Raw genomic sequence first — 20417 nt, forward strand, 5'->3', positions numbered from 1 at the left:
CAGAGTTGCCGCGGGGAAGAAGCTCGCGGAGATGAACAGGAAGAACAAAGCCAAAAAAGAAGAAAAGGTGGAGGACGAAGGCGAATCCTTTATTAATCCGGGCTACGTAATTGGCGCGTTGGGAGTTGCTATAGCAGCAGGCAGCCTCTACTTACAATGGCGGGCAACGAAGCCGAAAGTAGAACCCGTACATGTGACGCAGGAGCCTAGAAGCAAAATACCCGTAATGGAATAACCTTCTCGCTCTGTAATATAATGTCAACCGCCTTATTGAAAACTGTTGAAGAAGCAGCTATTATTACTTCCATTGTTGCGGGTATTGGTTGGGGAGGTAAGAAGGTGCTCAAAGACGACTTTACTGAAGACCCAAGCAAGAGCTTCGCTAATTTTGCTAAGATGACCGCTGCCGTGGGTGGGGCTATCATGGTAAAGGATTACCTACGGAAGGAAAAGTACATCCCTAATGTATAATGGCTGCTATGATAGGAGGTTCACTAATTGCTGCTTTAGCATTTACTGGCGCCAGTTACGCAGGTAAGTACATAGAAAAAGCGGTAACTGGTGGAAGTAGTCTCGAAGCCGAAAGAAAAAGACACGACTTAGCGCTGGAAAAGTATCAAAGGGACGTGGCGGCTTGGAATGAAAAAAGACAAGCTTACAGGGATTGGTTGGACAAGAACTACCAAGACAAGATGCAGGCGGATAAGAACTTCGAAAATACAGACTACACCTTTAAGCTCTATGCGCAACCACACCCCGCGGCATCGACGGGGTTAAAAAAGCCTCAGTTTAAGAATTACTACCAGCCTTCTAAGAAACAAAAAGACAATGAGCTGGTATTTGTAGGAGTTGCAGGGCTGGCGGGAGGCGTAGCTTTGGCATACTTAGTCTAAGCAGTGGCGCCTTTGGTGCCTAGAATATAATGATCGTCTTTTTGGAAAGCGACAAGAATGACTTTACCACTTATCTGAATCCCCCCATCAAAGCCTGTAAGGTCCAGCTCATAAGTTGCTCTTTGTACAATTCTTGGTATAATTTAATTAATGGCATGGTTACCGAGCATACGGGGTCTAACAATTATCAAGGCGTAATGCTACCCAATGGACATTACACCCCAATCACACTGGCAAAAGAATTAGCAAAGTACGGTTATACTCTCACCACGGGATTACCACACGAAATGACCTTCAAACATAATCTTCCTAACAATTTCTCGGTAACCCTAGGAAAAGCTGATGCATGGGGATCTTTACTAGGTGTCTCAGGCAAGGAAATTACCAACACGGCCATACCCGTGAAATGGAAAGTCGCATCCTCTTACGAAGTCTATTGCGACTTGGTCAATAGTTACAGCAATGGAGAAAAGTCTTCTCTTATGTCCAAGTTTCTGCCCAAAGTTAATCCATTTGATCTGTTAGAATACGCGCCCATTTCTTTGAGCTATGATTTGTCTAATTTGGTAGAACGCATAAACATCACCATTAAGGTGGACGGAAAGACGGTGGATTTTAACGGACGTAAGATCAATCTTGTCCTATCCTTCGCTTGAATCAAGCGAAGCGCGATTCTATTCATATAATGGGCCGCGTAGATGACAAACTTAAAAGGATTTACTATGGGCCCGAAGGCTATTGGAGAGGAGCGTCAGCTATCAAGAAACTTGCAGCCGCGGCCAGGGTATCAGAAGAAACGGCTAAGAACTGGCTAGGAAAACAAACCCTCTGGCAGGTTTATCTTCACGTGCCTAAGTACATTCCCAGACCCAGCTTCACCGTAAATGCCCCTAATGAAGTTCATCAGGCGGATTTGTTTTTCTTGCCGTACGACAAGGTGAGAAGAAAGACCTATAGGTACGCTTTGACCGTAGTCGATATCGCAAGCAGATACAAGGACGCCGAACCCATAATCAGCAAGGATTCTTGGGTAGTCGCAGAAGCCCTAGGTAGGATTTATAAGCGCGTCTTGAAATGGCCTAAGCTGCTGCAAGTGGATGCGGGGACGGAGTTCATGGGCGTGGTTACTAAGACCCTGAAAGGCCACAGCACTAAGATTAGGAGAGCCGAAGCAGAGTACCACAGGGGTCAGAGCATTGTCGAAAGATTCAATAAGACCTTGGCCGAGCGTCTCTTTGGATACCAGTATTGGAAAGAGCTGGAAGATCCCTCCAAACCCAACAGGGAATGGACTCAGAGGCTCCCCCAGGTCGTCGCGGCTTTAAATAACGAGGCGGCCAGGGCTACGGGAATGAAACCCAAGGATGCCATAAAAAAGAAACACGTGGAACACAAGTCCTACGTCAGAAGTTCAAGGGCGGTCGGACTGAAGGAAAAAAAGCTACCCCGCAACATAATGGTTAGATACCTCTATCAGCCGGGGGAACTCGAAGGTGGCAGTAAGAGATCCACGGATCCTAACTGGTCCCTGGAAACGTATGAGATCTCGAAGTCCGTCACCAAGGAAGGGCAACCCATGTTGTATTACCTAGATGGCCGAAGTCGTGGATTTGTCAAGGAAGAGCTGCTCATAGTCCCCAAAGACTCAGAGTAGTGCTGCTCCACGCGCCCGATTACACTCTAGGCATGTCAGTCTTACGTTACCTCTGCAATGGCCGCGTTTATTATTTATGCGATCCACGGAGAACTGCTGATCGTCATTTGGGTCAAACCTCCATAGTAGAGGTATGTTACACTTGGCACACCGCGCCCCTTTCTTATAGACGTCGTCTACACATAAGTCGAACGTCATATTTTTTTCTTCGTCGTGCCGCTTGTAGCGAAGGAGTTTCTTAGCAATGTTCTCTTTGGCTACGTCCTCTGGCGTCTTATCGTAGCGCAGTTGCGGACCCCAGGCTCTATTTAGTTGCTTGGCATATTCTACGCGACTTACGGCGGTGTAGATAAGGTTGCTCCAACACAGCCGCTGGTCTATGATCCATAAGGTTTCTTTTATGGTAAGCCCTTGCGCGCTGTGGACTGTCATACAATAGCCCAAGCGCCAGTCTGGATGGGAGGTTATTTTATCCACCTTTTCTATGGGTGCACAGGCTTTATCGTGCGTTACTGCGTTCTGCAGTTGGATGTCGGTACCGGGTACTAAGACATCTCTTCTTTGCATGCGGTTGTCACGCGGCTTATAACAAACGGGCACCAAATGACTAGGGAACCGCTCCTGGTGTATTCTCAGTAGATCTTTTTGTATGCGCGACTGTGCTGCTCGCTTACTGCTTAACACCAAATCCTCAGGATGCCAAGAATACAGGAAGTCTTCGTAAGACTTTGCTCGTACCCTCTTACGTAACACCTTAGATTGTTCGGCGTCGCTAAGGCCCCTTAATTCTGCCTTTAATTTTCTCACTTGATCCTTGCTACGGTAGTCTGTGTTAATTTCTTCATGATAGTTTACCATTTCTTTTAACCATTCATGGGGCATTTCTCCGGCTATAGGAGGTGGTTGACATGGATCCCCGGCAAATACAACTTGGCATTTCCCGCGGAGGAAGTCTACGAACTCCTGCAAGATTTCTAAGGGCACGGTACAGATTTCATCCCAAAGTATCACGGGAAGTATGTCCTGAATAGCTTCTAGTACCCACTTTTGGCCATTCCAGCGAAAGAAGCTGTGGTAAGTCTGCGCGTCGTGGCCCATTTCGCAGAGTTCTCTTTCCAAACGATGCGTTGGCGTTAGCACCTTTATCTTAGGAAAGAGTTCTAACACACGCGTCGTCTTACCGCTGCCTTCCGTACCGTAAAGGTAAGAGAAGCGTTGGTAGGAAATAGGGCCCGCAACTGAGGGCAGTGGCTCTTCCGTCGGCGTAATGGAACCGCGGGTGTGTTCTCCGTGATATTCTACACGTGCCCTCCAGGCTCTTATCTCCTCATCTTTAACGCGCCATTGTCCACTTTCTGCGAGTTCATCGGCAGTGTATAATTCCTTCATCTTTTCCAATACATGCGGTTTCACGTATAGGGAATCCGTGGCTACGCGTGGAATGTCTTCTTTGTCAAACCGCAAGAGCATTGCGAGAAGGTTAATGTGCGCGTAGGCTAACATGCTGTCACGTAAATGGTAATACTGCGGTCGATGGTCCTGGTAATAACACAGCGCATTCCATTTATGCAGCTCATCATCTACGAGGTAATCCCATTTCTCTACAGACACCATTGTTCCTTGATCGTGGGCACGTTTTATGAGGAAGCTTAACTCTCCTTCGTCTGTTATTAAACGCCGTTGCATGTGTTTCTCGCCTTCTTTGGCGCCCTGGGTAAATTTGCCTGATAATTCGGGCGGTTGGGTTGTGCTCTGGGAGCCACTTCATGTAGGCGCTATGGCAAAGTATGCCTTCATGCGCTGTGTATCTTAAGAGTTCGCGCTCTTCTAAGAACTTTAACAATGGCACTGGTATCCATTCTTTCTCTTGTAGATGCTTCACGTACCATGCGTAAATTATGGGGTGCAAGTCTTTAGCCAACTTCCAAGACGTTAATCTGACGAACCCCGTTGCTGGCGCGTCGTAGCTGCCGTCTAGAGACACCCTAAAGAATTGAGAGTCCGGATGTCCGTATCTATCGTAATATTCCTTACAATCTCCTAAACCCTTGAAAGATGCTGGGTAACAATGTTTCATATCTAACGAGACACTACTCGTCTTCGTTGTATTCCATGTTCCAAAGACCTCCATGACCGTGTTCTACGCAGGCCTTGGAGATATCTTTAAACTCTTTTGGGGTTGGTTTCCAGCCGTTTCTCTTTTTCGCGGCTAAGAAGTCCAAGCTGCGAGAGCTGAGCACTTCATCTGAGAAGTCTTCCCCAAGGGTTTCGCAGGCGCTCTGGATGCGTAGATGTTCGATTTCGGGGCGGTAAAGAGTACCATCTTGCGTCATAAACTGACTTCCTTCTGAATCCATCAGCCAAATAGAATTCTCATGGATTAACTCCACCAATGGAGAATTCTCGTAGACCTTTGTCTCTTTCTTCTTAGGAAATCTTAGTTCTCTCCAAGCATGCGCATTGTGTTGGTAAATGACAATAGGAGCACCCCTACCGCCATACTTATGCGTCCCAGGATAAATGTACCCATCCGTGATATCTTTCACATGTATGCGCCTTTCTAAGAGGGTTTCTAGCTTCTTGATGTTAACTATCGTCGCTCCAGCCCTATGAGTAGCATGCTCCCATTTTCTTATGGCTTCTTTTCTCTTTGGGGTTAACTTACCACCACGGGAAGAATCCTCAAAGAACTCCCTCACCAACTTACCCACGCAGTTGCCGGGATGTCTCATCGGCCTGAGCTTTCTAACGTCTGGCTCTTCAATCTTATACGCGCCGTAGATAACTACAGTAACAGGATAAGCAACTTCATAGAATAACGCGTCTATACCCACCATCGCACCAGGTCTCGTATCCTTGTTCAATACAAACAGGTTCTGCTTACCAGACGCCCGGATAGGATAACGACCCCTCTCTATCACCCAATCGCCATCTAAATACTTTATGAACGTCAATTCAAGACGGTAGTTACCTTCTGGCATCAAGTTGATTATTCTTTCAGCTCTTTCGTCGTCCATGATTTCTTCTATGTCTCCTTCTGTAAATGTCGTGAAGGCGAAGTCGGCGTCCAAACGATCCAACACCTGAGTTCGCAGCCTGCGCACAGTTTTGTTTCGAATGCTCCTGATGTCGTCCATCTATATCTAGGAAATATTTTAACCTTCGTTTGCGACGCTACACGTAGTTTGGCGTATCTTCCCAAAACAAGGGGGAAAAAATATACTCTTATCATAGATTCGCAAACACAGCAGCAGTAAGGGAATCATCGCGTGGGTAATACCCGCGGGACTCGCATGGTACTTGGCGGGGGTAATACCCGGGCCTCCCGGTACCCCATCCGCGAGTCCCCCTTACTGCTGCTCGTTTGACCCCAGCCGTCCCCGTGGCCAGATCATACTGACTCGAGGTATACCTGAGGGATAATAGCTTTTCTTCTCTAAGCGTCGAATAAATACCATATTTTAGATGTTTTTCGAACAATTTGAAAAAAAATTCTTACTGCAATCTACCTGAATTAAATTATCATTTTTTGAACGACGAAATGCTTTGATTTCCTTCGACAAAATAACAAACTCAGGCCAGGACTTCATGCTGGATGAACCAGCTAAGTATAGAGAACAGATAAGTTCAATATGCCCGAAGCACTCAGGCTCTGAAAAATCACAATTGACCAGGACTTCATGCTGGATGAACCAGCTAAGTATAGAGAACAGTTAAGTTCAACATACCCGAAGCACTCAGGCTCTAAAAAATCACAATTGACCAGGACTTCATGCTGGATGAACCAGCTAAGCATAATCAATATGCCCAAAGCACTCAGGTACAGATGTATGCTAAAATGATTTTAATACTGAATAAAATTAAGTTTGACCTTTAAAGTCATGAGAACCGCATATCAGAAACTTACCTCTGGGTTGTTCTACCTAAAGTAAATTATAGATTTAAACATGAGCGTTTATCAGGCCTTTGCGAAATGCCTTCGGACTATGTCGTGCCTGGGCATAAACACAGTTTGGCGGGAAATCAAAAAGTCTGTTATTCTCGTTGATATCTATTGTATTTCAAGAACTATTTCCTTTCTTTGCCTTAAAAGTGCTGCAAAAACTCTGGCAGGTTACGGAAATCCCTTTCTCCTTGGATAACAGCCTTCCTTCAAGCCAGCAGCAGGCTTTCGACCAGTGCGCCACTTTGGTAGTTGAATTCTTGACCTACGTTCTACTTCGTAATTCGCGCCAAATTATATTAGGATCTTGAAATATTGAAACCACAATATAACCAGATTATGACGTCACACCTTATCAACTGGTACCCCTGCTGTTCGCAAAGTTTGTTCGCTGTGGCTCGTTATGAGTGCACCTTGGAAGTTGGTCAATAGGCAAATAACGGTATAAACCTGATTGATTGTACCAAGCATGTTCAATGGAAAGTCAGAATCAAATATGTGGTACTCCTTAATTCTACGTATTGCCCTTTCCACATGAATTCGTAATTTAGCAATTGACTTTGTTTGTTGGGCTTCACGAATGGAAAACTGGCCTTTGCTTTGAAGGTATGGGGGGAGATTTAGCTTGACTTTCTTTTTTAATAAGAGGTCTTCTATGTCAAAGCCTTTGTCGGCCATTACCGAGTCATTATCTTCCAATAAATCTAGTATACCTGATCATCGTGTAATTTCCTTGTCTGAAATAGACCCTGTGTGCAGAGAAGATACAAAGGTAATAGCACCATGAGGTGCTATTCCAATCAGACCCTTTAGAGTGGTGTTACTTTTGTAAGAAGAATATAACTGTGACTGTAGCAAAAGTGAGGAAGGGGTCTGAACATACAACTCAGTACAATCTAAAAGAACTCTGGTGGTTGGGTACATGTCCTTAAAAGACTGTGGCATGTACTCATCTATTGCCTCCCTGGACATCCAAACTGGCTGGGTGCCAAGGATAAAATATAAATAATTAGACCAAGTGGTCACTTTTCTACTAACAGATGATGTGCTAATAAGAAATCTATCGGCCAAATCTTGGTCAAACAAACCTAGTCTTATTCTAACTAAAAACAAAAACAACTCATCAATCAAAATCATAGTGCGAGCTGAAGGCCTGCTTTTTTGAATACCAGCAGAATAAACATACTTCATGTACTGAGCAGAAGGTGCGACAAAATCATAAAAACTGTAAAAATGATTATAGGTAGCAAAACCAGTGTAAAACCTTATGAGGTCATCATCAGAGGAAAATTTTTCTATACCAAACTTGTGCAATTTTAAGGCTGCAACTTGGGCTCTGATGGCTTCTATTTCAACTTGAGCTGCACCATATGCTACTCTCAGGGCCTCTGTTTCTGCTTCAACAGGAGTTCTTTCAGGCTGTGGTGCTGCTTCAGAATCAGGACAGGGCTCAGGTACATTATTATCATTCTCATCCTCACTCTCGTCAGTCTGAGTCCCACTAAAACAGAAGTAATAAGTAAAATTAATGGCAAAGACAGCACTCTGAATGAATTATCATTATTTCCCCTCATAACAGTCATATCCATACAATTTATTTGTTGGATTTTTCACAACAGTAAATTAGGCACATTTCCTTTTTTATATATAAATATATATACCTGTCAACTTGTCGTATCAATTTTCTCCTTTGAGTGGTTTTACCAGACCAGTCGAACATTGTAGGAACGACGCCAGGTTTGAGAAGTCTTTTTCCTGAGTTGTTTGGGGGACGGTAACCACTGTCTAAGAAATGTTTCGAGCAAACCCTCGTGCTGTGTGTTATCTGAAAAGAGACCAAAACTATTATTATCTTACTGAAGAAAGCAAAGACCATTCAATTTTTCATATTTGCCTTGAAATAGGGTCCTTCGTCTCGCCTTACTTTTGTGGTCCAGGCACTTCTTAGTGTTGCGTCTTTAGGGAATCGATGAAAAGAAAGTGCTGGGTTGTAGCGCGAATCCCCATTGCACAAAGGAGCACTGCAGTGAAATCGTGTCTTGGACTCAGTGCTTCCATAGTCCCTATTCGAGGTTTCGTACGTCATATACTCAGCTAAAACGCAATAAATATTGAAACAAAATTAAATTATGCTCTTTGCATATCCATATTAAAAAAAGAACTGCCTCATATATACTGTAGATCTTGGCTATCCGGTGTATTACTGATATAACACCTCTAGCTACGCCGAGAATATAACAAGCACAAGAGGCAGTTTGTTGGGACTTAAAATGGCTTAAACTCGGCGATGTTTAGCAAAACCATAGTTAAGAGTCCGAAAATAAACTCGTATGACATAGTTTAAAGTATTTCTATGAAATAATCAACATTAGTTTCTGGAATAACAGAAAACTCATGTAAACAACTTACCCGTGAAATCCGCCATTTTCACGTGCGTCTCACCCTCGACGCTTCGTCTTCAAGTCGCTAAAAAACCTTCTGTTTTTGATTTGAAACGTTTAAAACACGTTCACAAGATAGAAAAATATCCGAACAAAGTACTTCTGGAAAATCAACGGCTTTGAGAAAGAATATAAGGATAAAACAGACACTATAGTTCTGGAAAGGTCACGCTCCGCTACTTAAACTCTTGTTGTTGTCAAGGAATGTCTGGAAAGCTTGCCCGCCAGAGACTTGTTGCTATGGGGGAATTTGACACGTGATCTATTGTTGCCACATACCAATTGTGTTCAATTCTTCTTTCAGCTTATTGTAGTAATCTTTACCTACCACTTTTGGAGGGCGATAGATGCCAACAACCAGAATGTCCCTATTGCTTGGTGTTTTTATTTTTATTGCTAGAGTTTCTATAAGGTTGAATTTTCCCGGAATCTTGACTCTGGACTGAGGTGTTATTGACAAAGATACGTATGCCATTATACCACCACCTCCCTTCTTTCTATCCTTCCTGTAGATGTTATATCCTTGAAGAGCAAATTGATCGTCAGAATAGGTGGAATCTATCTTGGTTTCAGTAAGGAATATAATTTGTGATTTTAGATCTTTGTTAAGAAGTTTCAGCTCTTCAAACTTGTTTTGAATGCTGTTAATATTCAAATGCACAAGTAGAAGGTCACTTTGATTCTTCGTTCGTTCTAATAGGATACTTGGTACTTGTCTCGATGGACTAGAGTTACTGGACGAGACCCGGACATCATTTTCGAGATCATCAGAAGCTATACTAAGGTTAAATGGCAAAGCATTCAGTAAACATTTAGAGCACATCCATGATAAGGACGGTTTATAGTCCTTCGGTAGTATACTTGCACACTTCATGTGAAACCAAAGCTCGCACGTTTTACATTGGACAGTTCTATGATTCTTAGCAATGGTTCGTGTGCAATGCTGACATTTCGGTTTACGTAGTCCGTCAGTTTGAATATTCTTCTTAGGTGGACCAGGATTTAAGGCTACATCACCGCTTTTAGCGATTCTTAAGAGCTGAAAGCATGAATCACTATTGGAATAACGACTTATCTTCGCTCCAAAATACTTCTTCTTTCTTGTATTGCTACTCGATAGCTCTTGGAGTAACGGACGAGACTTTGGTGTAAATATCTTGTCACGAATAAATTCTGGGCCATCCAAAAGTAATGAAGATTCTTCAGTTATATCCAAAGGACTTTTATAGGACATTACAATGAATAAAATAAGTAGTATTAACCAAGCATTTCTAAATTTGGCGGGAGACTCAAAAGGCACCGCCATCTTTGATTGCCTTGAATATATTAACTTCCCATTTATGGAATTATGATAAAAAACATTAATGGTGAGAAAGCTGAAAACATGATGTGTTTAACTTATAATAAATGCATGTTTCTCCAACTCCTCATAATTGTTTTTTCATAAAAGTACATAAACGGTTTTAGGAGTGGTACTTTAGTAGTATAGGCCGCACCGCACGAGCCTGTTTTTCGCGGTGGATTTGAACGATCTCCTATCACTTATCGCCTATTGCTTATTCTCGGTTTTCACTCACGTGACCAAATCCTTGACAACCGTTGCTATCCGCCATAGTGGTGTACAAACAAACACTTGAGGTGCTCGTAGTATGAAGTAAAGTTAAGATGGTTCTGTGCTTATTTGTGGATTGCCACGCAAGAAGTGGTCGAGATAAAGATGTTTCCTTCTTCACAGTGCCAGTAATTGATAGCAATCACGGTGAAGAGGCAGAAGAGCTTTCAATAAAGCGTCGAACGAAGTGGATCGCGGCGATAAGCAGAGATGACTTGACGGAACAATTCCTGAAAAACGACCGTGTTTGTAGCCGTCATTTTATCTCCGGACGTCCAGCAAAACCCTGGGATAAATATAATGCTGATTGGGTGCCTACACTCAACCTTGGGCACACGAAAAGTAACAACAAAGACAAGGGGAAAGTAGTCCAGGAACGAGCAGAGAGAGCCAAAGCTAGAAGAAAGAAGAAGCTTGAAGACACAAAAACAACGATCGAAGAGAAAAGACTTCGGTTGAATGATGAAGGGACTCAAGTCTCTACTATCTCTTTTGCATCTTCGACAACAGAAGAAATTGATGTGTCGTTCGCGGATCAATACATTGATGAAAACGAAAAATCATCGCAGACTGAGGTCAAAAGCTTTGCCGAGATGAGCACTCAGACCGAAGGGTTGGCACGTACGCCAAAGATTAAGTTTTATGAATTTTTTACGAATTTGATTATTTATTTAAGTCAAGCGAGAAAGTCACCGATTTTACCGAAGATTATTTCAGAAATAGCGACGATAGAGTACTGTTTTATACTGGCCTTCCCTCCTATGAAATCCTGAACTTTGTGTTTGAACTCGTGTCACCGTTTGCTTCCCGTCGCTCCCAAACCCTGAGTCCTTTTCAAGAATATGTATTGGTCTTGATAAAGTTAAGATTGGATGTGCCATACCAAGACCTAGCTTATAGGTTCAACATCTCAGTGCCCACAGTATCTAGAACATTTCATTCTTGGTTGACAACTATGGACATACGATTAACTCCATTTATCCACTGGCCAGACCGTGAAAGCTTGATACGACCAATGCCACAATGTTTTAAGTTCAGCTTTGGAACTAAAACGACCGTAATAATTGACTGTTTCGAGATTTTTATCGAGAAACCTACAAACTTACTTGCTAGAGCACAAACATTCAGTTCCTACAAACATCACAACACCATCAAAGTCTTGATTGGAATAACTCCACAAGGCACAATTTCATTTGTTTCTGAGGCATGGGGTGGTAGAACCTCAGATAAGTTTTTGACAGAGAACTGTGGGATTTTAAGCAAGTTGGTTCCTGGTGACATGGTGATGGATGATCGGGGCATCACGATACATGATAGTGTGGCATTCAGGAGGGCAAAGCTGGTAATTCCAGCTTTCACCAAAGGCAAAGAGCAGCTTGACCCTGTTGATGTTGAAACCACAAGGGGAATTGCCAAAGTTCGCATCCATGTGGAAAGAGTCATTGGTCTTTTGCGCAGCAAGTATACAATGTTACAGGGAACACTGCAAACTGATTTTTTAATGAGTAATCCTCATGGACCTACTGAAGATAGAATTCCAGCACTTGATCGAATCATAAAGGTTTGCTCTGCTCTGGTTAATTTATGCCCTGCTATAGTACCATTTGACTAGGCAATTTCAGTTATTTTCATGTGGAATGAAGCTAGCTGGGGTCACTCAGGCAGTGATGAGCAATCAGAATTTAGAAAAAAAAACAATGCATTCAATTTTTGTCATAGTCTCCCTGCAATGATGAACATCATGCTCTTGAAGTTAATCCTGATAAAAATATGTTTTAGTTAAAAAAAATGGATCCAAGCTTAAGGCACTTCCACAAACCTACATTCTACAATTATTGAGAATGCATTGTTTTCTTTTTGCTCTTAAAAATTGTCCCACTTTTAGTGCCTGCACTGCTGACAGAAACAAATCATAGAAATAACAAGACCTAATTATTTGATATTACCCACAGTGGAGGGGGCTATGCTGTATTTATTGTAAATGGATTATTACAGGGACTTGCAGTTTTAAAATCAAAATTCAAATTAAATGGTTATGTATAGCCCCCATTTGTAGATTTCAGCAGAGCTTTCATTTCAGTTTCTCTCTACATGGTTTACTTACGAACTGCATTTTTTTCTACCTTCTTCTTCATTATGTAGTTCTGATGTACTTCATGACAGCATTTTCAGTCAAATGCTAATAAAATAGTATCACTTTAAAAACTTTAAATATAAAATATAACAATCGTTTTATTAATTCTTGATGTGATATTAGCAATGCTGAGTTCTTCCTTCGATCTTGAATAAATTAATTTCAAGCTAAGTGTCCATCGTCAGGAATGCACAGTAATAACAATGTTACATTCAACCATTCCACCATTGATGGTGGCTGACTAATAAGCTTATCAAAGGTTGAAAAATAACTCAGCTGATAACTAATAAAATTTTCATAAGATTATATAGTTTCCAATTATTAATCACACCATTGCATAATTATCATTGAGTGAATAATAAATAATCTCATATCTCAATTAAGATAAACAATAACATGTTATTATGTTTTAAGCATTTTTATGCTTAAATAAATATTAGGTAATGACTTGATCACCCTTAGGGAGTGTTCATATTTTATCCAGAAGGGGATCTATGATGAATTTTTTATTTTTCCCTTCAAAAGATGTCAATCAATCAAGGTAAAGTTATTTTATTCCTGGGGACATTTTTGTTACCACCCTCCCAAAAAATCATTTAGGGGAAAAATGGTACCCCCTCAAAATCATCATAGTCCCCCCTCTAGACAAATTTTGAATGCTCCTTTATATCCTAGTGGTAGGGTACTCTTCCGTTATATTTTGATAATAATAAACTTGTATACACTATTACACTTCTGGTTAATATTATTTTAAATGTAAAATTTATACCAGTTTATAAAAGCTGTTCAACTCTATGGAAATGGGGTGATCACTCCAGTTTTTAAACATCTTGATAAATGTGGCCGCATTTGTGGTATATCAAATTTGGCTGTACCAGGGTTGAGGCCATGCACAATACATGTTGCAAATGCGATAGAGAAAACACCACAATCACTGCCGTTTCTTTGTTGCTGGACTGGTACAATATCTATTCTTACAAATTTGTCTGCCATTAGATTTTTCACTTGTTGTTCTACTTCATCTACAATGACGTCATGAAATAAACTGTCATACAAGTTTACTATGCCAGGTAAACAGCCTACAGAACTTGTACATACCCAATGCTGATTTCCTGTATGAAGAATTTGCACAAATTCGCTTGATGTCACATCAAAGTTCCTTACTGGTCCCAAGGTGGTTCTTTGAAAACCATCAATCATTGGATTTACCTGTTTCAGGAAAATGTGGGCTTGTTGAACGATGGTGTAGTCTAGACATCCACTTGGGGATTCAATGGTATCATAGTCAGCCTGGGTTAAATTTCCCAAAGAGGCAGTCTTATCAGTGTTTCCCTGAATAACATTAGTTACCTCTAAAGCATCATCACTGTCAGATGGATCATCAAATTGGTCATCATCACTGATGTCAGATAGATCATAAACACAGTTATCGTCATCACTGCAAGTAAGATCTTGTGGACTCAAAGAAGTACAAGTGGTAGATTGTTTGGAAGAAGTTGACGTAGAACCATTACATTCAGCTTGTGGTGTGGTGGTGGCATGGGATGCTTTAGGTTTATTTTCTTTGTGGGGCTTTCCTTTGCAGCTGTTGCAAATCCATGTACTCCTGCTTTTGTTTGGCATCCTTTTATAATTAAGGCAGTCTAAATGAAAGAACTTTCCATTTTTACAGTCTTTACTGTGACATTCAAGAAGCCTTTGATCTGATCTTGGATTGGACTTACAAATGCAGATGCTATCCAGGCTGAGTGCTTTGTTACATGTATCCTGCTCTGCTGCATTCCTGGTTTTTGCACTTCTTTTGGATTCTGGCAATAGACGACAGGTAGGACAATACCAAATCCTCGGGACTTGATCACTTATTCCCAGACATGACGAATGAAACTTTATAAAAGGGCACTTGGGGTTGGAGCAGGTGATGGTTTCCTCTTCAGTAGCTTTTCTACAATAACAAATAGAATTGTCATTGCAAACTACTGAAACTTGTGTTAGACTTGGCATGTGGCATTTTCTTGTGTACCATCGACTCAAAACTTCTGGGAGAATGCAAATCCTCCAAAAGTTGGTCAGCTTTGGTTGTAGTGATTCCCACAGGATGCAATCAGGATATATCCTTTCATAATAAAACACTGGTTGATTACTAGCATTGAAGGCAAAGACAACAAAGTCACAGTACTTCATCTTAGTTATATTCAGCTGCTGCTGGACTTGGAAATAGTACTGGTGGTTTCTCTTCATCCTGAATTGACCATTTACCTTTTCAAGACAGGAGGTCTTCTTTGAGATGTAGGAATTAAGATCACCATTTTCAATTCCATAGGGACATTTAACCTCCCCACAAACATCTCCACAACAGGAACAAGAAGGCATGAAGTCAGGAGTGGCATGCAACCAGGGATGGTCTTTATCCACAATAATTTCACAATACCTAACTTGAAAGTCTTTGTGAGTCTGCTTCATAAGAGAAACATATGCCTCAACAGCAGATTCCTCATGTTTCTTGCCATGGGTAACAGCTTTTGAGGTGACTTTAAACAAGTGGGGGTGGCAGAGAGACGTTATCAAAGATTGTGAAGGCTGCGTTGGATTACTGTGTGCCACAGACCAACTGACTGAAGCACCATTGTGGCCAGCCCGATGTCGGTAGAAGAGGTTACCCTTGGATTGCTTTCTTGTGTCTGCTTCAATGGCATGTAGTGTTCTATCATCAAGCTTTAAATTGACTTCGAAATATTTTTTTAGCAGGTCTGGATAGCTGAGGTTGAGGTAACCAGGGTCATATAAATCTGGTATTGTAGCAACATGTTGGCTTCTTGATATAAATCTATCACAATAAGGTTTAAAGACACTTAGGATGACTGGTTTTGCATTCAAACCATTCAACTTTTCCAGCTGAGCGTTCATTTCACCCTCATTTGGTGGTCTTAAAACGTTTGATGTTTTGCAAGGCCTTGCTTGAGCGCTGGATTCTGACTGTTTCTCCCCAACGCAGGCATCTATCTTAAAGTCCAACTCAGCTTTTAGCTTCTTAGATGATTTAAAATTGATATCCCGAGCTCTAGCGTAGGGAACTTCATTCACATAGGTCGGCAAAAGCCACGTGCATTTGACTTGGGTACACGCTAGTTTTCCGTTGATTCGTGTCCATGCTTCGATATAAAAAAGCACGCTTGCAACACGGGAACACGTTTCCGCTAAACCTGCCTTACATCCCATGCGGTGGGCCGAAAAAGCAGTTCCTTCTTCACTTGAAATAATCCAAATGGGGATTGGAGGGTCATTCATACGCTGGGAATGTCGCACCTATGCTAAGACCACGTACTTTCCCGCGATAGCCTTCCCTTGTACGCTGGTGATAAAACCAGAAACCATCTGATTATACGCTTCCAAACTCTTAAAGGCTTTGAACTGCTTAGCTGTATAAAAGCTGGTATCCAAAACCAAATAGGATAATAGATCCGTAGCTTCAATAGGAGGTAAACATTCCGGATCCAACTTCGCATTCCACAGGGTAGCCGGGTCGATACCAATCACTGAAATTTTCTCTATATAGCGACGTTTTACACGACTTTCTAGCTTTTTAGAGTATTCCGATAACAGAGGAACAATAGGGCAATCTTTTTCATCGGGTTTTTCTAATATTTCTTGAGCAGATTCGTCAGATTCCTTGCTACAACCTTCAAACATACTAAAACCTAAGCCAAAACATTGCAATTTGACATATGCAAATTAGCCGTCCGTACACCAATATGGCCGACGACGGGAAATACGATACCCTATGACGTAAAGTGAAAACCGAGAATTACCTATCATTGTACACCCCTTCAACGTTTTTTGAAATAGCTTTAAATAAAAGCTAGTACTGCACTAATAAAATGAAATGAAAAGTTTTCTTCAATAATGATATCTTCTAATTTGCAAATTTTTCCACGTAGGTATTCAGATAACCAGCGCGCACAAGATGCCTTGAATCTAACCCTTTTTCACTGGGGTGTACATGGATGGGTGGTCTATACTCTCATTGGACTCATCCTCGGATATTTATCCCACTGTAAAGGCATGCCCATGACCATGAGATCATGTTTCCATTCTCTTCTTGGTGACAACATCTTTGGTACACTTGGTGACTTCATCGACATCCTGGGCGTGGTCTGCACCATGCTCGGTGTTTGCACTAGTCTTGGTTTCGGGGTCGTCCAACTTAATAGCGGTTTCCACCGCATGAACAACAACATTACTCAGAGCAAAGAAAACCAAGTTATCATCATCTGGTGCATCACTGCCTTGGCCACTGCATCTGTCATCCTACCCTATAGGTTGGCTGACATGGAATCAATTTATGGAAAATCATTATATCCCTAACTTCCCTGTCTTAAATGTTTTTAAATTTCATTTTTCGTATTATCATTTTTAAAATGCCGAGAAAGCCACATTCAGACTAGCTTTCTTCCACTTCTGAGTCAGATTCATTTTCTTTCCCGTTAACCTTTCTTTTCTTCTGTTTCTTTTCTTTTATTGTGGCCTTCAGTTTCTTGACCGATTCTGACTATATCGCTATTGGTTTTTCTGGGAGAGAGTTATAAATAGGTAAAGACACTGAATTGAAGCTTTTTTACGCATGTTCTTATTTGAAGGTTTTTATGTTCAGTGATTTGATATTTTTCCAGCCACGAGGAGTGATATTTGCAATGCGTTTTGCAGTTTCCATTATGTTTGCAGTAACTTCTTCTTCTGTTAGACCTGTGTGTCCAATTTTGATGGCACTAAAAGTAAACAAGAAAATATATAAAGCTTTCTTCTTATTTGTTCAGGCATAAGATATCCTTGAGGTGCAAAATGAAATCATAAATTAAATTATAGTTTCAGATTTTAGAGTTCATGTTTTCCCCCTTTGGTCTAACCAAGCTGACTCAGCTTTATCAGATAAGAATGCAACCTAACCGTTATAATAAGCCCTGCGGTTAAGAAGAGTTATTCTACCTTTAGACTTAGACTACTCACCTACAAGAGCCATGACCAAGAGACATGTATGTGCTTTGTAAGACTTTATTGATTTCTCCTTTTAAGTCTTTCTTCTTCAAACTGACAGGAATAGGAAATCTAAAAAGTAATTTGATAGTATTGATTCTGTGAATATCGACACTCTGCAGTATTATCTTATCTAAATCTAATCAGGTTTACCACTCCATGGTGGACAGAAAGCCTAACAGGAAACCAGAGAAAAACCCTTGAAGAGTGATAGAGAACCAACCAAAAATTCTTCATATACACGAGGGTAAGTCAGGGAATTCAACCCAGATGTCCCTTGCTGAGAAGCAAGCACTCTCACTGTTACACCATCTATGCGTCCTATGTTACAGTCAATAATAATACATTCCAATTCTAGTAACTAAAACCATAATACTTTTTGGAAATCCAGGCAATCTTAGAACCAAGTACCACATAGTGTCAGGGATCGAGGACTAGGATTGAAAAATATAAGACACTAGTATGCAAAAGGGAAAATCTGGCGTGATATAATCACCGGCCCTCCTCTGTAGTCTCGGTTAACTCACTTTTTTCTAGTGTAGAAAGCTTTCCCAAGAAACTTTGGCCATAGATGGTAGATAACGTCATCACAAATGAACAAGTCATACAAGCTTGCTAACTGTCTTTTGGATTCATAAGACTTGTAATTCTTCTTTAGTTTTGTTAGACTGATAACCTAAAAACCCAAGGCAATAATTAGGATATTATAAATATGTATTAAGTGTAACCCCTTACCCATAGAATTATGGACAAAATCTTAATCCCTTATTTTCTTGTAATTATTTAAGTTAATTTATATTTTTAAAAATGTGGCATTATTAACCTATTAGGCACACTTAGTCCCAACGGGAATAATAAATGCTTTGCTTTCAACTATCCCATTCTTTTGTGGTTTTTTTCCGTTTCCTTGCCTACCTTGTTCTCATTGGTTTCTTTTGTCTTATTCTCATCATATAAACACTCCTTTCTACCACCTCTTTTTCTTTTACTTGGACGAAGGACTAGCATCCGAAACGTCAGTAAGTTTTTTCATCTTTTCAAGGTGTATAATTTACCCTTTTGTCAGTTACTGTTTCATTTCTATAGCAATGAGTAAGCATTATCCCATAATGTCAATAATATCATAACATACCTTCTTAACAGAAATGACCCCAGACGACTGCAGAAGTTCCTTGATAGGTTTGTCTTCAGATTTAGTAATAAGACAGACCTCAGAGTCATCTGGATGCAGTGAATTACTAATGGCTCTGAAATAAAGATTTCATTGGTTAGCATTGTCCGTATTAACAACAATAACTGCACTGTTGCCATTTCCCTGAGTTTTCAAAAAGTTGACGGTGATTATGGAAACTATGAAACTCTGCCAGGGGTAAATCTCCGCTACATGCCTGGTTCAGAGGTGTAAATAACTCCAACCCCACCTCTCTCCCCCTCTTTTCCATGATGTTGTCCCTTTAACCTTAAAAATGAAGGATACAAACCCCCCACCTTCCTAGCCAAAGGCTCGAGTTTTCTATGATCTCAGCCCATTATTATCTATCACCCAGTATCTCCAGAGTTTAGTACTCACATTCTCTTAGGCTTTTTATCTGGTGCTGGGATTTTCTTCAGAGCCAGAATCAGCCATAACACCTGTTGGTCTCCAAGCAAGCTTGGTTTACTTTTCTCCTTCTCTTGAACATTCTTCATGAGAGCAGAAACAGCCAAATCAACCTGCATAAATAAGGCAAAATACGTCTTAAATGAAAGAAATTAAGCTTATGTCTGAAAAATGTAGTTCTTACACAATTTTTCGTACACAACATTTTATGCCGAAATCAAGCTACTGATTCCATAAATATCACATTATTTTAATTTCCATTGGAAGTAGGGTTCATGATATTCATTCTGTTATTACTAATAGTTTCATTTGGAGTTTTCAAACCTGTTTTTCGCTTAGAACACTCTCTCGAACAACCTTCACTTTGTCCGCCATCTTGGAACACGTGCTGCTAAACAATACCGCTGACCATAAAACACAGCAGCTTCATACTTTCCCAGAAGCTCTTTCGAGATTCAAGTACACAAAGTTGTCTTTCTTCCTTTCTTTCTTTCTTTCTTCCTTCCTTCCTTCCTTCCTTCCTTCCTTCCTTCCTTCCTTCCTTTTGTTTCTTTCATCAACGCCAAAGCGCGCACACTCGAAATTAACGATCACGACAATAAATAAAAAAATAAATAAATAAATAGTCCTAAACAGATTATAATGACATTGCAAAATAATTATTTAGTTGTTTATTTTTTAATAAAATTTCTAGTAACAATTTTTTTTTACGATTATTTTCAGTTTTCTCTTAATCCAAACTTTGCACATTATTTTTATATGACAACTGGTTTTAGCGTAAGTATCAGCGCTTGGCACCTTATTTCTTTTTTTCTAATATTGTTTCTGTTCGGGTCCATAAGTGATAATTTGAGACTTGTTCTTCGAGTCATGCAGTTACACTTTTATTATTTCAACTTGTTTGCTTCTTGCTTGTTAGTAACTGAATAACCTGGAATAAATTTATTTAAATCTCTCGGGACGTTTAATGATTTGTCCTCGCTTTGTCCTCGTAAATGCTCTCTTAATCCTATGTTCACGGGCTTGTACAGTTTAATTCATTCTACGCATACATGTACTTTCTATTTTTACGACAAATAAAAGAAATACTTACAAGATGTGACTTTCAATTT

The 20417-nt window shown here is 40.7% G+C and overlaps 6 protein-coding genes across 6 annotated transcripts; 2 read left to right on the top strand and 4 right to left on the bottom strand.

Annotated features, from left to right (window-relative positions):
- Window positions 1-7207: 7207 nt before the first annotated feature.
- Window positions 7208-8915, bottom strand: LOC148912047 (uncharacterized). Its single transcript, XM_089027928.1, has 4 exons — window positions 8900-8915; window positions 8415-8584; window positions 8152-8315; window positions 7208-7991 (listed from the first exon to the last, which is right to left on the bottom strand). Exons 1-4 carry the CDS (start codon window positions 8913-8915, stop codon window positions 7208-7210), a joined length of 1134 nt encoding a protein of 377 aa, XP_088884054.1.
- Window positions 8562-10512, bottom strand: LOC148912048 (uncharacterized). The gene is made up of 2 exons (XM_089028532.1): window positions 8900-10512; window positions 8562-8584 (listed from the first exon to the last, which is right to left on the bottom strand). Exon 1 carries the CDS (start codon window positions 10235-10237, stop codon window positions 9194-9196), a length of 1044 nt encoding a protein of 347 aa, XP_088884658.1. The 5' UTR covers window positions 10238-10512; the 3' UTR covers window positions 8562-8584; window positions 8900-9193.
- Window positions 10513-10530: 18 nt separating this feature from the next.
- LOC148912049 (uncharacterized) lies at window positions 10531-11316 on the top strand. Its single transcript, XM_089027929.1, has one exon. The coding sequence runs from the start codon at window positions 10597-10599 to the stop codon at window positions 11314-11316; it is 720 nt and encodes a 239-aa protein (XP_088884055.1). The 5' UTR covers window positions 10531-10596.
- An 82-nt stretch (window positions 11317-11398) lies between these two features.
- On the top strand, window positions 11399-13234 carry LOC148912050 (uncharacterized). The gene has a single exon (XM_089028539.1). The coding sequence runs from the start codon at window positions 11499-11501 to the stop codon at window positions 12153-12155; it is 657 nt and encodes a 218-aa protein (XP_088884665.1). The 5' UTR covers window positions 11399-11498; the 3' UTR covers window positions 12156-13234.
- Window positions 13235-13262: 28 nt separating this feature from the next.
- On the bottom strand, window positions 13263-16472 carry LOC148912051 (uncharacterized). Its single transcript, XM_089028524.1, has one exon. The coding sequence runs from the start codon at window positions 15960-15962 to the stop codon at window positions 13470-13472; it is 2493 nt and encodes an 830-aa protein (XP_088884650.1). The 5' UTR covers window positions 15963-16472; the 3' UTR covers window positions 13263-13469.
- Window positions 16473-17054: 582 nt separating this feature from the next.
- On the bottom strand, window positions 17055-19688 carry LOC148912052 (ribosomal L1 domain-containing protein 1-like). Its single transcript, XM_089028538.1, has 6 exons — window positions 19630-19688; window positions 19276-19418; window positions 18838-18952; window positions 18233-18381; window positions 17679-17777; window positions 17055-17440 (listed from the first exon to the last, which is right to left on the bottom strand). Exons 1-6 carry the CDS (start codon window positions 19678-19680, stop codon window positions 17302-17304), a joined length of 696 nt encoding a protein of 231 aa, XP_088884664.1. The 5' UTR covers window positions 19681-19688; the 3' UTR covers window positions 17055-17301.
- Between the last annotated feature and the right edge of the window lie 729 nt (window positions 19689-20417).

The sequence above is a fragment of the Actinia tenebrosa genome, unplaced genomic scaffold, assembly GCF_029948245.1.
Source record: "Actinia tenebrosa isolate PJP-AT-01 unplaced genomic scaffold, QUT_ActTen_1.0 PGA_scaffold12__29_contigs__length_12842862, whole genome shotgun sequence".
In the NCBI taxonomy this organism is placed as follows: Eukaryota; Metazoa; Cnidaria; class Anthozoa; order Actiniaria; family Actiniidae; genus Actinia; species Actinia tenebrosa.

What these genes read in the sequence shown, in the direction of transcription:
- LOC148912047 (XM_089027928.1), bottom strand. An exon ending in GAAGTGCCTGGACCACAAAA is followed by an intron (nt 8,316 to 8,414) that starts GTAAGGCGAGAC and finishes GTCTCTTTTCAG; the next exon opens with ATAACACACAGCACGAGGGT. An exon ending in TTGATACGACAAGTTGACAG is followed by an intron (nt 7,992 to 8,151) that starts GTATATATATTT and finishes CTTCTGTTTTAG; the next exon opens with TGGGACTCAGACTGACGAGA.
- LOC148912048 (XM_089028532.1), bottom strand. Translation starts at nt 10,237, where the DNA reads ATGGCGGTGCCTTTTGAGTCTCCCGCCAAATTTAGAAATGCTTGGTTA.
- LOC148912049 (XM_089027929.1), top strand. Translation starts at nt 10,597, where the DNA reads ATGGTTCTGTGCTTATTTGTGGATTGCCACGCAAGAAGTGGTCGAGAT.
- LOC148912050 (XM_089028539.1), top strand. Translation starts at nt 11,499, where the DNA reads ATGGACATACGATTAACTCCATTTATCCACTGGCCAGACCGTGAAAGC.
- LOC148912051 (XM_089028524.1), bottom strand. Translation starts at nt 15,962, where the DNA reads ATGAATGACCCTCCAATCCCCATTTGGATTATTTCAAGTGAAGAAGGA.
- LOC148912052 (XM_089028538.1), bottom strand. Translation starts at nt 19,680, where the DNA reads ATGGCGGACAAAGTGAAGGTTGTTCGAGAGAGTGTTCTAAGCGAAAAA. An exon ending in GGGTCATTTCTGTTAAGAAG is followed by an intron (nt 18,382 to 18,837) that starts GTATGTTATGAT and finishes TTGGGTTTTTAG; the next exon opens with GTTATCAGTCTAACAAAACT. An exon ending in CTTGGTCATGGCTCTTGTAG is followed by an intron (nt 17,441 to 17,678) that starts GTGAGTAGTCTA and finishes GTTTACTTTTAG; the next exon opens with TGCCATCAAAATTGGACACA.